General features: G+C 39.0%; 1 protein-coding gene across 1 annotated transcript; it reads right to left on the reverse strand.

The window, feature by feature from the left end:
* Nucleotides 1-6,970: 6,970 nt before the first annotated feature.
* LOC120862075 (beta-1,3-galactosyltransferase 6-like) lies at nt 6,971-8,906 on the reverse strand. Its single transcript, XM_040238120.1, has one exon. The coding sequence runs from the start codon at nt 8,904-8,906 to the stop codon at nt 7,917-7,919; it is 990 nt and encodes a 329-aa protein (XP_040094054.1). The 3' UTR covers nt 6,971-7,916.
* Nucleotides 8,907-13,603: the final 4,697 nt, after the last annotated feature.

Raw genomic sequence — 13,603 nt, forward strand, 5'->3', positions numbered from 1 at the left:
GTGTGTGTATGTGTGTGTGTGGGTGGGTGGGTGGATGTTGTAATACCTGTTTTATGATATTTTGATTACTATAGTTTTATAATATACTTTGAAATCAGGTAGTATAATGCCTCCTGCTTTTTTTCTTCTTTCTTAAGATTTCTTTGACTATTCAGAGTTTTTTGGTTCCAAATGAATTTTAGAATCGAGATATATATATATATATATATATATATATATATTTCTATTCAGCAAAACAATGCTATTGGAATTTTTATGAGAATTACACTGTCTGGGTCAGTAGGTAGGTGGGTCTCGTGTCTGGGTTCATAGGGGTGGGCCTACAGACTGTCTTTGTAGGGGCAACTCTGAAGCTTGGGTCCCCTGGGCCCAGCCTGGTGCTGGAAAAAGTCTGGTGCCTGAGTCCACAGGGATGAGCATGGTCCTGAGTTTGAGGCTGGCCTCACACTGAATATCTAGTTGTATTTATTAAAGTAACATAGGATTTAGATATTGCTTGAGCGAACTCCAGGAGTTGGTGATGGACAGGGAGGCCTGGCATGCTGCGATTCATGGGGTCACAAAGAGTCGGACACGACTGAGCGACTGAACTGACTGACTGACTGACTGGTGGAATGTACTAGTATTGATGTTTCATCTGACAACTTTAAAAGAGGTTTTAAATTGAATTATTCAGTGACGTTTATGGGCTAAAATAATCCAGTGAACAAATATGAACAAAAATTCATGGCAAGTATAAATATGACTTTCCTCCAGACAATTTCCCTGACTGTATTTGCATGATATTGCTCAAAAAAATTCTATCAATTCGTCCTTGCCCAGGCAGTCTTAACACAAAGATTACTAGTATTTCTAGATTTTTTTTTTTTTGCATATGTGTGGCACTATAGATTATGAGCTCAAATATAGAATGGAAGATTTGACATTCTGAGATCTGAACAAACTCATGTGATTCAATGTTTTGGACAAGGAACTTGACTGTAAATTTTTAGTAAAATGTCTCCTGAGATCTGATGTAGACAGGGGCTCTCTTTTGAAATTTTTGTTGCCTCTTATATACAGCTTGTGGGGGAAGATGCTCTAACTCTTCTCTAAAAGAAATTTTATTCAACTTTCTCTGAGCAGATGACAGCCTCCTGCCATCATCCTCCATTGCTCTTTTTTTCTGCCTTTTCCTCTTCTTTGAAGATTAGTTCAGCATGTGGGAATAGAAATTTCTTATTTTCTTTCATGTTTTCTTCCTCCTTATATTGCTGTCTTAAGAAAAGCCAAGTGATAAACTAGATTTTTTTCTAAAAATATGATGCTTCACAATATTCAGAAAATATGCAAAACATTTCCCCAGTAGTTTGAAATATAGTCTCTAAAAAAGTCAAAATTTGGATTTTGACTAGGTGAACATGCTTTGGAATTTGAGGTATATCTGCCTAAGATATAGGAAAAATTGGTTACAAATAGAAACATAATTAGGTTCATATGTTTTTTTTTCTCTACATAGTAAACAGTAAAGTTAATCAACACATGAAAATTAAATGTTATTGAAACAAAATGATCAGTTTTTGGTTTGCAGTCTTACAGACATCTTCAAACTCTTGCCCACACTGCAGATCTGGGTAAAGGTAGTGACATTTTTCATGGTCTGAAAGGTTGTTCATGGTGGTGAAATATGCACTACTACTTTTCACTGCTTGACAAACCACATCCTGGAAGCCGGTTTTTGCTTTAATAGACATTGTTCTATAGTAAGAAAATGAATTAAGGGAATTACTGCCATTTGAAAAACAAATTTTTGCTTGAAACTCTAACTAGGGATATAACAATATAACACAACCCACTGCTGGGTGTCAGATTCTGCTGAAAGACTTTCAGAAAACCTTTGATAATTATGAATCTATCCTCACCAACATCTTTTAATTAAATATAAGCTTCATCTCATAACTTTCATAAATTCTAGCCCAGAGAATAATCAGCTAACTGTGGACATGTTTATGTTAATGTGTGAAATTCATAGTAGAATTCAGTGCCTTTGGTTTCAAAGAGAAAAGAGAGCTTCAGCAACTGGGTTTCACAGACCGTGGAAACTCGAGCTGGATGGGCCACTGGTGTGTGAATGAAAGACTTACTGCCTTTGGGCTGTTTGTTTGGAGCACCTTCCTAGTTGCGCACATGTTTTCCCAAACCATTCATCTTGTATTGAATTTCCTACAAACATACAGATACTTCTGTCCCGTTGCACAGCCCACCTAATGCTTTATTCATTGGATTTGATTTATTTATACTGTGCTTATTCCTCCCAGTGCTCTGATGTGAACTTAATACAAATTCAATATCCAAGGCAAATCCAGAAGTCAAAACTAGTTTTAATAAAAACAAATACTCACCAGGAAAGTATGGGAAGATGAGTCATGTGTTATATGCTAAGGACCGTATCAGTAGGCAGCAGTAAGGGTTCCAAAGGAGTTCTGAATGTATTTCAAAATAAAGATAGTTTATCCCTGAAAACTTTTAGGGGACACACTTGGATTGACAGTCACATCCAAAGTAGTACACTAAAGGGAAAGGTAGAAGTTTTGAAGGCAACTTTTTGATGATGACTGAACTGTCCATCTTTAAGACCAGCTTATGACTGTTGCCATGTTTCATTCCCACAGGCTTTCAGATATATTCAGGGCAAATGATATTTTTGAAAGTAATGACATTATATTATTCTACAAAGAAATATAGGCAATGTTTTGTGGGACTTCTGAGTTTGAAAATTTTGTTCGCCATGAGTGAAAGTGATTAGATTCTAGATCATATAAGCAGAAGTACTATTTAAGAAGAACATGATACAACTGAGGATCTTGAATTTAGTTTTAGAGTGGTTAGACCATGGACTCAGAAGGATGCTACATATTAGAGCTTATGAAAAACAAAGCTGATAGCAGATTACAATTATCTTTTTTTAAGATGTGGTGCAATGGAGAGCACAGACCTTTTGCGTATTCTAGGTATAAAATATTTAATATGTAAATTAAAGAGGTACACAATTATTGAAAGAGTTGGGGTCAAGGGAGCCACGATTTAAGACCTCAGTCCGAAACCTCAAGTAGATGGTTAAGTTCTCATCTGAAAGCTTCTGGAATTCTTAAGCATCTCCAAGAAGCTCCCAACAACCTGTTCAGGTTTCAGTGGTGAGGCTGGTGGTTCTTGGGTTCCCTAGGAAGATTCTGGGTCTCATGTTTGTCCACACATCTGAAAGAAACTGCCTCTGGAAAAATAATCACTTCATACAAATCTCATGCAAATGCTTCTCACTGGCAAGTCCTAACTCAGAACCAGGCCAAGGAGAGGATGGTGGGAATTATAGAATATAGTCCTTACCTTTACAGTCCTAGAATTGACTTTGGAAGGGAAAACACGTCATGATAAATTGACAGTGAACTCTCCAGCCTAGTTGTTAATGTCAACTTCAGGGAAATATGGGAAATTATGTTTCAGATATAAAAACCTGAAATATATTGACAAAGCAGATATTAGAGAAAGAAAATTGAACATTCAACATACAAAGTATTTTCTATTTGTATAGGCAAAATATATAATTTCTTCTCAATTTATGGTAAATTACTTTAAAATTTACTTTACTTTAGTAAAGTACTTTAGAATGCTAGTTAAAGAACATGACCTAAAAGGACAATTTGCTTTACAATGGTTTAGCTACAGGTTTCTATGGTGGGTATATAGTAAGTATCTGCCCAGCTCATGAACCAATATTCTCTCCTTAGCTAAGGAAACCTATGAAAACCTGAGGCCCCAGAGCCACATAATGAAATCCTTGTTGACAGGTTGCTTGGATCATGGGAAGGCATTTGGCTGAACAAGTTTGTAGGATTCTTCTTCCAGGGAATTTAAGGTGGGTGTGGGCTTCTCTTGAACATACCAGAGCTAACCTTGGGAACTCTGGACTAGCCAAAGTCTGCATGGCATGTGGACTAGGAAGCTGATTTTCATGTCTGACTCTTTACGACCCCATGGGCTGCAACACGCCAGGTTTCCCAGTCTTTCATTGTCTTCTGGAGTTTGCTCAGATTCATGTACATACAGTCGGTGATGCCATCCAACCATCTCATTTTCTGCTGCCTCCTTCTCCTCTTGCCTTCAATCTTTCCCAGCAGCAGGGTCTTTTCCAATGAGTCAGCTCTTCGCATCAGGTGGCCAAAGTATCAGAGTTTTAGCTTCAGCAGCAGTCCTTCCAATGAATATTCAAGGTTCTATGGAGACAGACAAATAAAAAGCAAGTCCATGGATTCATGTCAATGTATGGCAAAACCAATATAGAACTGTAAAGTAAAATAAAAAATAAATTAATTAATTAATTTAAAAAATAAATAAAAAAGGAAAATCAAGAATGCTTCAATAAATTAAAAATATATTTTCAGAGGAAAAAAATAAAAAAAATTTAAAAATTTAAAAAAAAAAAAAAAGCAAGTCCAGAGAGGAGCAAGTTAGGGGTGCAGTGAGAGCTCTGCTGCTGCTGCTTAGTCCCTTCAGTCATGTGACTGTGCGAACCTATGGACTCAAGGTTTCCAATTCCTTGTTGCAGTCTCTTTGGAGACCTGGAGTCACTTGGATTCTGCAAAATATCCGTGTCTATCTAGCAAATTCTACCTCCTCCATCAGTCTAAGCTATATTTTTATTTTTCTTCATGTGTCTCAAGTTGCCTTCTGTTAATTGAAATCATAAACCACTAACCAAGGATGTTCATTACATTTAAACTACTATTCAATTCAGGAATATGTTAATTTAATTCAAGAGAGTCTCTAAAGAACAAAATAATGTCATTATTTCCTTCATAGTCCCTTTTTGATTCATTAAGTCATTTCTACATTCTTATTTTTCCTGCTGTCCTATGATTCTGGAACTTTTACCTGACTACTCCTCTCCTTTCTCCCATCTTTCTAACCTATAAGAAGATGAAAAGAGAAATACAATTTGAAACTCAAACCACGTGGTTATAGATTTACTATAAGTGCCAGTGAATGAGAGACAATTAAATTTAATTACAAAAATGAGACTTCTAGAGGCTTCAAGGTAGCATGTTCCTAAGCCTGTGGGACAAATAAAGTACAGCTTTATTTCTTAGCAATATAATCAAAGCTACACTCCAGAGAGAATGCACTGGATTTCACATCAAATGACAGATTGCCAACTTCTCTTCAGCAAGATAACTGGCCACACTGGTAAGAATATTATTGCTAATATAAAATATTGTAATAGGTAATAGGAAATCTGAACCAGGAATGGCAGATTTAGAAATGAGCTAAAAATCTGACAGCAAAACTTTCATTGTAATTGACTGTCATATAAGGCAAAAGAGAGAGAAGTGAAAGACAGAGAGAGAGGGGGGAGCATTTCTTGTTGGCATAAGCCTTTACTGAAAAAAATTAAGAAATGTATATTATTGTCAATATCTACTTCATCATTTTTATAAGAAAAAAATGACAATTACTTCATGTATTATTTCTAAACGTTGCTTTTGTATTATTGCATTAAAGCTAATTTTATTCACTTAGGCCAAGACACAATATGTGACCACAGAAACATTCAACAGGAAACATTTATGTCCTAAATAATTCAGGCGGCAGAAGAATTTAGATTAGTTTCCTTTAAATAATTTAGGGGTAGCTCTTAAAGACACTGAATAATCCACCCATGAACTGAGGAACAAAATTATGGTGCATAATTTTTGATATTTATTTATTTATTTATTTTTAAAATTTATTTATTTATTTATTTTTAATTTTTACTTTACAATTCTGTATTGGTTTTGGCATAGATTGACATGAATCCACCACAGGTTAAATCATAGATGTCTTTTCTCTTTTATTCCGGTATAATCAGTCTGCAAAGAATTCTTTTAAAACAAATGGGTTATGAGTAGACTCTCAAGATATCAGCCCTTAACGGCTTATCGACACTTTGGAATGTTTTGCAAGGAGCTAGAAGATTATAGCCTAATCTAAGGCCCAGCTAGTATAAAGCCTTGCAATGCTTCTCTTGTATGATGCACTTTACACAAATCATTTTCCTTTTTCTCTGTATTTCACATTATATGTTCCTATATCTCCATTGCAGGCAGATGGTAAAGAATCTGCCTGCAATGTAGGAGACCCAGATTCCATTCCTCCGTCAGGAAAACCCCCTGAAGAAAGGAATGGCAACCCACTCCAGTTTTCTTGCCTGGAGAATCCCATGGACAGAGGAGCTTGGCAAGCTACAGGACATGGGGTAGCAAAGAGTCAGACACGGCTGAGTGTCTTTCACACTCCCCTTGAATGTTTGGGATATTGCTCCTAAAGGATATTAGTCTTTTGGCAATTAAAAATGCTTTCAATTTTAGAATAGAATAAGGTGTGTTCAGGTACACCAGAGTCAAAGGTTTTGGTATAGAATATTTCAAAAACTTTATAGGAGATGTGGATGATGAAGTCACAGAATTCCTTTCCTTGACCAATGGCCAATCAAGCCATTTGCTCCCATCATTATATGAATTGAATTGTTTAGTGTTAAAACACAACAACATTGTTTCAACAATACATAATTAAAATTAAGCTAAGCTATTAGGATAAGGCAAACTTTCAATACATTTACATAATAAAGTGGTTGGGTTTAGAAATTTTGTTTCTATAATAGGATTTTATTAAATACATAACCTTAAAATAAAGACAAGTAGATTAAATACTTATAAGCTTATTACATTTGCTAGCTCATTAAATTTAAGTAAATAAACAGGTAATTTACCCTTTCAGGATTGTTTATTTAAATGCTTCCAAAGAGAACAGTTGCAACTTGCTTTTTAAATTTTTTGTTTTTATTGGTGTTTTACAGGTTTTTCCTTTGTTGGTTTTTTTTATACTGGCAATATTTTAGTTTTTTTAAAAGTCAACTGTACTGAGATATAATTGTATATGATAAAATTCAAATTTAGACTTTTTTTTTTTTACTTTTGAATTCTTCCATGTTTCAACACTCGAGCAGCAATGGGTCTACAACTCAAGCTGGAAAAATAGATTAATCCATAAATTCCAAGTTCTGATAGAAAAGTCTTTTCTTAAATAACTTAAAACATACAGACATCCATACACTCCCAACTTAAAACTATTCAAAAGTTACAAAATTTATAAATAAATCACAGGCAAGCTCTGCATTACACGTACCACGAATTCACTCCAGACACAGAGGAAGATACCATGAAAGCTGATTCACACGCAACGGACTTAAATACTAGATGACACGTGACAGACGATACCAGCAGGAGATGCAAGCGATGACCTAACCGCACAAGGTGAAGTAACTTCGATAAAAACTGTTGGGTTGCATCACACCTTGAGTCTCCAAGTGCCAGGGCCCAGTGTATGCGGTCTTGGCCCTTGGTGCAGGTGGACGGTCAGTACTGTGGCTTCAGGACATAACACTGTCCACTGCCCCAACGGGTTTGGGAATTTTTCTTTGGAGTCAGGTCCTCCAAGTCCTTCCAGCTCCACCCTCTGGCTCCTTGGCCCCAGCCTGGGAGAGGAAGGTAAATGAATAGGCCCCATGGGGCTGCCTGATGAGGACGCCCTCATCTGATCAAATACTTGAATCGAGAAGCAGGACATTTCTGCCTGGACATGATGCTGGTTCCAGACCCAGAACAAGATGCTCTCGGGTGGGCATGGACTGGTTCCTGGGCTTAGGAGTCATCCACCGCTGCGAGGCATCTGCTCGGAAGCCCGTTGTCACCAGATAAACCGGGTCCTCTCGAGGGCCAGCCTCATGCTAAGAACCATGCAGAAGCTGTCAGCTTTGCTAGAGGAAGGCCGATGGGAGGCCTTGCAGCACCGCCTTGCGCGGTTGACACCCTGGCGTCCTGTGGGCACGCGGGCCGGCTCGGCTGTCAGGGGATGCCCTCTTTCCTCTGACAGCACTGTGAGGGCGGTGCCGACCAGTCATAGACGTAGGACAGGCGCAGCTGCACCTCGCGCTTGCACAGGCGGCCCTCGTGCGTCAGCGTCCTGTGTGTCTCCAGCATATCCTCCAGGCTCTGCTTGTGCGTCACCAGGTACTGGTTGTTGCAGCCACAAGACTTGTACTCAGTGTCAAAGCGCTGGTCGTGCTCTCGCTGCACGTCCACTGGCGCCAGCCAGGCGCCCAACGACACGTCTTCGCTGTGCCAGGCACGCAAGTACTCGCGGCTGAGGCGCAGGTAGCACACCAGGTCTGCAAAGAGAACGTAGCCGCCGCCAAGCGCGTAGGGTAGGTAGTAGTCGCTCAGCTGCCAGGCGGCCTCACGCCAGCGGCCCCTGGGCCGGACACGGCCACGGCCCGATAAGAAGCCCCAGTAGAGGCGGCGGCGGCGGGCAGGGTCATGGGCGCGCAGTTCGATCAGCACCGCGTCCAGGCGTGCGAACGAGTCGTCGTCCGCCTTGAGCACGAACTCGAAGGCCACGTGCTCGTCTAGCCTGGCCAGCATGGCCAGCACCTTGGCCGTGAGGTTCTCGTACGCGTCACGCAGCCCAGGCAGCAGCAGCAGGTCGCCATGCTGAGCTGGCTCCCGCTCCAGGGCACGCCGTTCCTCGTCGCCCAGCCCGCTGGTGCCCACGGCAAAGCACTCCCACACGTCCCCGGGGCCGCCGCGCCATGCAGCCAGCCACGTGCTGCGGACCACGCTGCGCCTCTCTGCCGCCCGCAGCACGCTGGCCACCAGCACGGCCAGGAAGGCGGCGGCGCGCGCCGAGCCGACGGGCGCAGGTGCTGCGGGGCCGGATAGCAAGGAGTCGGGAGGCCCGGCGCAGCGCGCCAGGTAGAGCAGTGCGACGCCGCCCAGTGCCAGGCCGCCCAGGCCCAGCGCCGTCCGGTGCTGCCACGCGCGCCGCAGCAGCTTCATTGCTCGGGGAGAGCAGCGGACCGAGGCCGCGCGTGGGGCCGCGCCGCGCCGCCGTCAGATTTAGACTTTTATCAACAGTATACACCTGCCTAACTACCCTCCCAATGATCATAGCACATTTCCATCCTTCCAAAAAGTTCTGCTGTGCCCATTTGCTGTCAGACCCTCCTGCTGCTATCCCATCCTCCAGGATCAGGCAGACCTGATTTCTGTTATTATATGCACTTTTGCATGTTTTAGAATTTCTTATACACAAAATCATACTGTAATTACCCTTTTGTGTCTACCTTCGTTCACTTAGCATAATGCCTATGAGACTCATCGCTATTATCGCATGCATCAGTATTTCTTTGCATTTACTTAACTATCGGTATTCTGTCATATAAATGCACTACAACTTGTTTATGCTTTTGATGGACATTTAGGTTATCTCCAGCTTTTGGCTTTTGTGATATTACATTAAATTAAATTATTTAATAAAATAACAAGTAAATAATTGAAATTCTGAAATAATTTCAAACAGATAAAATTTATAAGAATACACAAAGAATTTAGTTTTCTTCTAGTCATTTAAGGATTAGGAAATGGTATGATATTACATTATGCCCAAATAATTTGGTGTATAATTCCTATAAACAAAGACATTCTCCTGCATAATCACAATACAATTATCAAAATTAACATTGATATATTATCATCATTGATTCTATAGACCCTCTTTAAAGTTCACCAATTTTCCCGAGTTTAAACCAAGAGTGCACATTACAATTTCTTTAATGCCGTTCAATCAGAAACAGTCATTCAGTCTGTCCTTGCCTTTCCGGATGTGAATAATTTTTGAAGATGAGAGTCAGTCACCTTGTAAAATGTTCTTCAGTTGGGATTTTGCCCTATATTTTTAGATTCAGGTTATGCATTTTTTTGGCAATAATATCAGAGAAACAATGCTGTCTTCTTTTCATTGTTTCTAGTTAGGTGGTACAAAATTTTAATTTATCTAGTTATGCATGATGTTAACTTGACCATTTGATTAAAGTGACATCTGTTATGTTTCTCCATGTAAAATAACTCATTGTCCTTTTGTGATTAATAAGTATTTTGTAAAGAGTGACTGTAAGACTATATACGTTCCCACTGTACATCAAACTTTATTCATTTTAGCATCCACTGATATATCTTGGGTAAATTGATATTACTATACCATATTGTGATTTTTCTAATTCTATAATTTACTTCATTAGTTGAAATTATGCCAAGAGAAAATACTCTCTTATCAGCACTCATTTATTCATTTATATTAGTATGGATTCACAGATTCATATTTTTGTAAATGGCTTTTAATTTGCTAATGACTATTTGCTAAATGAAAAGTGAAAGTGTTATTTGCTAAGTTGTGTCCAACTCTTTGCAACCCCATGTACTATAGCCCACCAGGCTCCTCTGCCCATGGAATTCCCCAGGCAAGAATATTGGAGTGGGTAGCCATTCCCTTCTCCAGGGATCTTCCCAACCTAGGATCAAACGTGGGTCTCTTGCATTGCAGGCAGACTCTTTGCCATCTGATCCACCAGGGAAATAGTCATTTGTTATTCAAATTGTTCTAAATATGGCCAGAGAGTCTCAATGGGCAGCTCTCCCACTTTAATTTTTTTTTTTTTTTACTTTTTAAAAATAATTTTTTAATTGGAAGATAATTTCTTTACAATGTTGGGTTAGTTTCTTCTGTACAGCAAAGTGAATCAGCTATAAGTATACTGATGTCCTTTCCTTCTTGAGTCTCTGTCCGCCCCCCACAACCCATCCCACATCTTTAGGTTGTCATAGAGCACTACGTTGAGCTCCCTGTGTTATACAGCAACTTCCCACTAGCTATCTATTTTACATATGGTAATATATATGTTTCAATGCCACCCTCTCAATTTATTTCCTTCCCCCACTATGTCCATAAGTCTGTGTCTGCTTCTCTATTCCTGCTCTGGAAACAGGTTCATCAATATAATTTTTCTGGATTCCATGCATATGCATTCTTATACAATATTTGTTTTCCTCTTTCTGACTTACTTCATTCTGTATAACAGGCTCTAGGTTCATCCACCTCACTGACTCACATTTGTTCCTTTTTATGGCTGAGTAATATCCCAGTGTGTGTGTGTGTGTGTGTCTATATATATATACATACCACAACTTATTTTATCTATTCATCTGTCGATGGACATCTAGATTGCTTGCATGTCTTAGTTATTGTAGATAGAACTGCAATGAACATTGGAGTACATGTGTCTTTTTCGATTATGGTTTTCTCAGAAATTGCATTGCTGGGTCATATGGTAGTTTTATTCCTAGTTTTTAAAGAAATCTCCATACTGTTCTCCACAGTGGCTGTATCAGTTTACATTTCCACCAACTGTGCTGGAAGGTTACCTTTTTTCCACATCCTCTCCAGCATTTATTGTTTGTAGATTTTTTTGATGATGGCCATTCTGACAGGTATGAAGCGATACCTCATTATAGTTTTAATTTGCATTTCTCTAATAATGAGTGATGTTGAGCACCTTTTCATGTATTTATTAGCCATCTGTATATCTTCTTTGGAGAAATGTCTATTTAGGTCTTCTGCCTATTTTTTAATTGGGTTGTTTGTTTTTCTGATTTGAGCTACATGAACTGCTTGTTTATTTGGGGATTCGCTGGTTGCTTCATTTGCAATTATTTTCTTCCGTTCTCAGGGCTGTCTTTTCTTCTTATTTATGGTTTCCTTTGCTGTGCAAAAGCTTTTAAGTTTAATTAGGTTCCATTTGTTTATTTTTGTTTTTATTTGCATTAATCTAGGAGGTGAGTAGAGAAAATTATACTGTGATTTATGTCAAATAATGTTTTGTGTTTCCTCTAAGGGTTTTACTGCTTCTAGTCTGATCTTTAATCCATTTTGAATTTATTTTTGTGTATGGTGTTAGAAAGTGTTCTAATTTCATTCTTTTACATGTAGCTGTCTGATTCTCCCAGCACCCCTTAGTGAAGAGACACTCTTTTTCCTGTTGTATATTCTTGCCTCCTTTGTCGAAGATAAGGTGTTCACAGGTGCCTGGGTTTATCTCTAGGTTTTCTAGCTTGCTCCATTGGTCTGTATTTCTGTGTTCGTGTCAGTGTTATACTGCCTTGATGACTGTAGCTATGTGGTATGGTCTGAAATCAGGAAGATTGATTCCTCCAGCTCCATTTTTCTTTCTCAAGATTGCTTTCGCTATTTGGGGTGTTTTGTGTTTCCATACAAATTGTGAAACTTTTTGCTCTAGTTCTGTGAAAAATGCCATTGATAATTTGATAGGGATTGCACTGAATCTATAGATTGCTTTGGTTAGTACAGTCATTTTCACAATATTGATTCTTCCAAATTCAAGAACATGATATACTTCTCATTTGTTTGGCTTGCTTTTTATTTCTTTCATGAGTATCTTATAGTTTTCTGTATACTGGTCTTTTGTCTCCTTAGGTAAGTTTATTTAGATAATATTTTTAAGCTAAAATTTTTGTTCTTTAATGTCTTCATTATTTTTCGAGCACTTTCGTCTTTCTAATACAAGATTTTCCAGGCTAATTTTTTCAATTAGGAAGATCCGTTGGAGAAGGGAAAGTCTACGCACTCCAGTATTCTGGCCTGGAGAATTCCATGGACTGTTTAGTCCATGGGGGTCTCAAAGAGTCAGACACAACTGAGTGACTTTCACTTCACTTCATTCTACATTTCTACAATTTTTAGCTTGAGCTTTAAGATTGATCATTTCATCAAAGAACTCTAGTTTCTTCTAATGGAAATATGTATTTAGAAACCAGTATCTGAACATTATACCTAGTGTTTATCTCTGTTGGGGTGTCACTGCTCCAGGACTTCTCAGTGGACATTGGAGATATTTATCTATCTAGTCATATTGATCCCTTCAATTCCAATTCAACAGCGATTACATAATCTTCAATGTATTCCTTACTGAATTCATCCTTCCAGTATGTTTCCAGTCTCCCATTGCTGCTGCCACCACCTCCTTACTACTTATGAAGATGTTATCCCCGCCTTGCTTAGCCTCTGCTGTCAAGCTGCAGTGCACCTGCCAATGAGCAGACACACTCTTCATTGCTTCAAATGGCCACACTGTTCCCAGCCTACACTGACAGTTTCCTTCCTTGCCCCTCCTAATAGCTAAATTATTCAGAGAGAAAGAAAGGAAGGAAAGAAGGTAAATGGGTGGCAGTTATATTTAAATGATTTGTAATCTCACAAATTTTTGGAGTTATCTACCCAAATTGCTACTTCAGGGTAACAAGCCTAATATAGATAACAAGCTGTGCCTTTTTTATTTTGATGCAAGGAGCATGGTGATTAACATATTATTAATTTGTAATGATTGAATTTAACAACTATAGTATCAGAGGTTTAGAACTAGATGAAAAATTGGAATTCATCACCCATGCCAGGTAAGATGGGAGGACAAATGTAGAATGAAGTGAAGTGAAAGTCACTCAGTTGTGTCTGACTCTTTGAGACCCCCATGGACTAAACAGTCCATGGAATTCTCCAGGCCAGAATACTGGAGTGCGTAGACTTTCCCTTCTCCAACGGATCTTCCCAACCCAGGAATCCAACCAGGGTCTCCTGCACTGCAGGCAGATTCTTTACCAACTGAACTATCAGGGAAGAAATATAG

This window comes from Oryx dammah, unplaced genomic scaffold (genome assembly GCF_014754425.2).
Source record: "Oryx dammah isolate SB20612 unplaced genomic scaffold, SCBI_Odam_1.1 HiC_scaffold_3, whole genome shotgun sequence".
Taxonomy (NCBI): Eukaryota; Metazoa; Chordata; class Mammalia; order Artiodactyla; family Bovidae; genus Oryx; species Oryx dammah.

Excerpts from the sequence above, each read along its gene's own strand:
- LOC120862075 (XM_040238120.1), bottom strand. The coding sequence starts at position 8,906 with ATGAAGCTGCTGCGGCGCGCGTGGCAGCACCGGACGGCGCTGGGCCTG.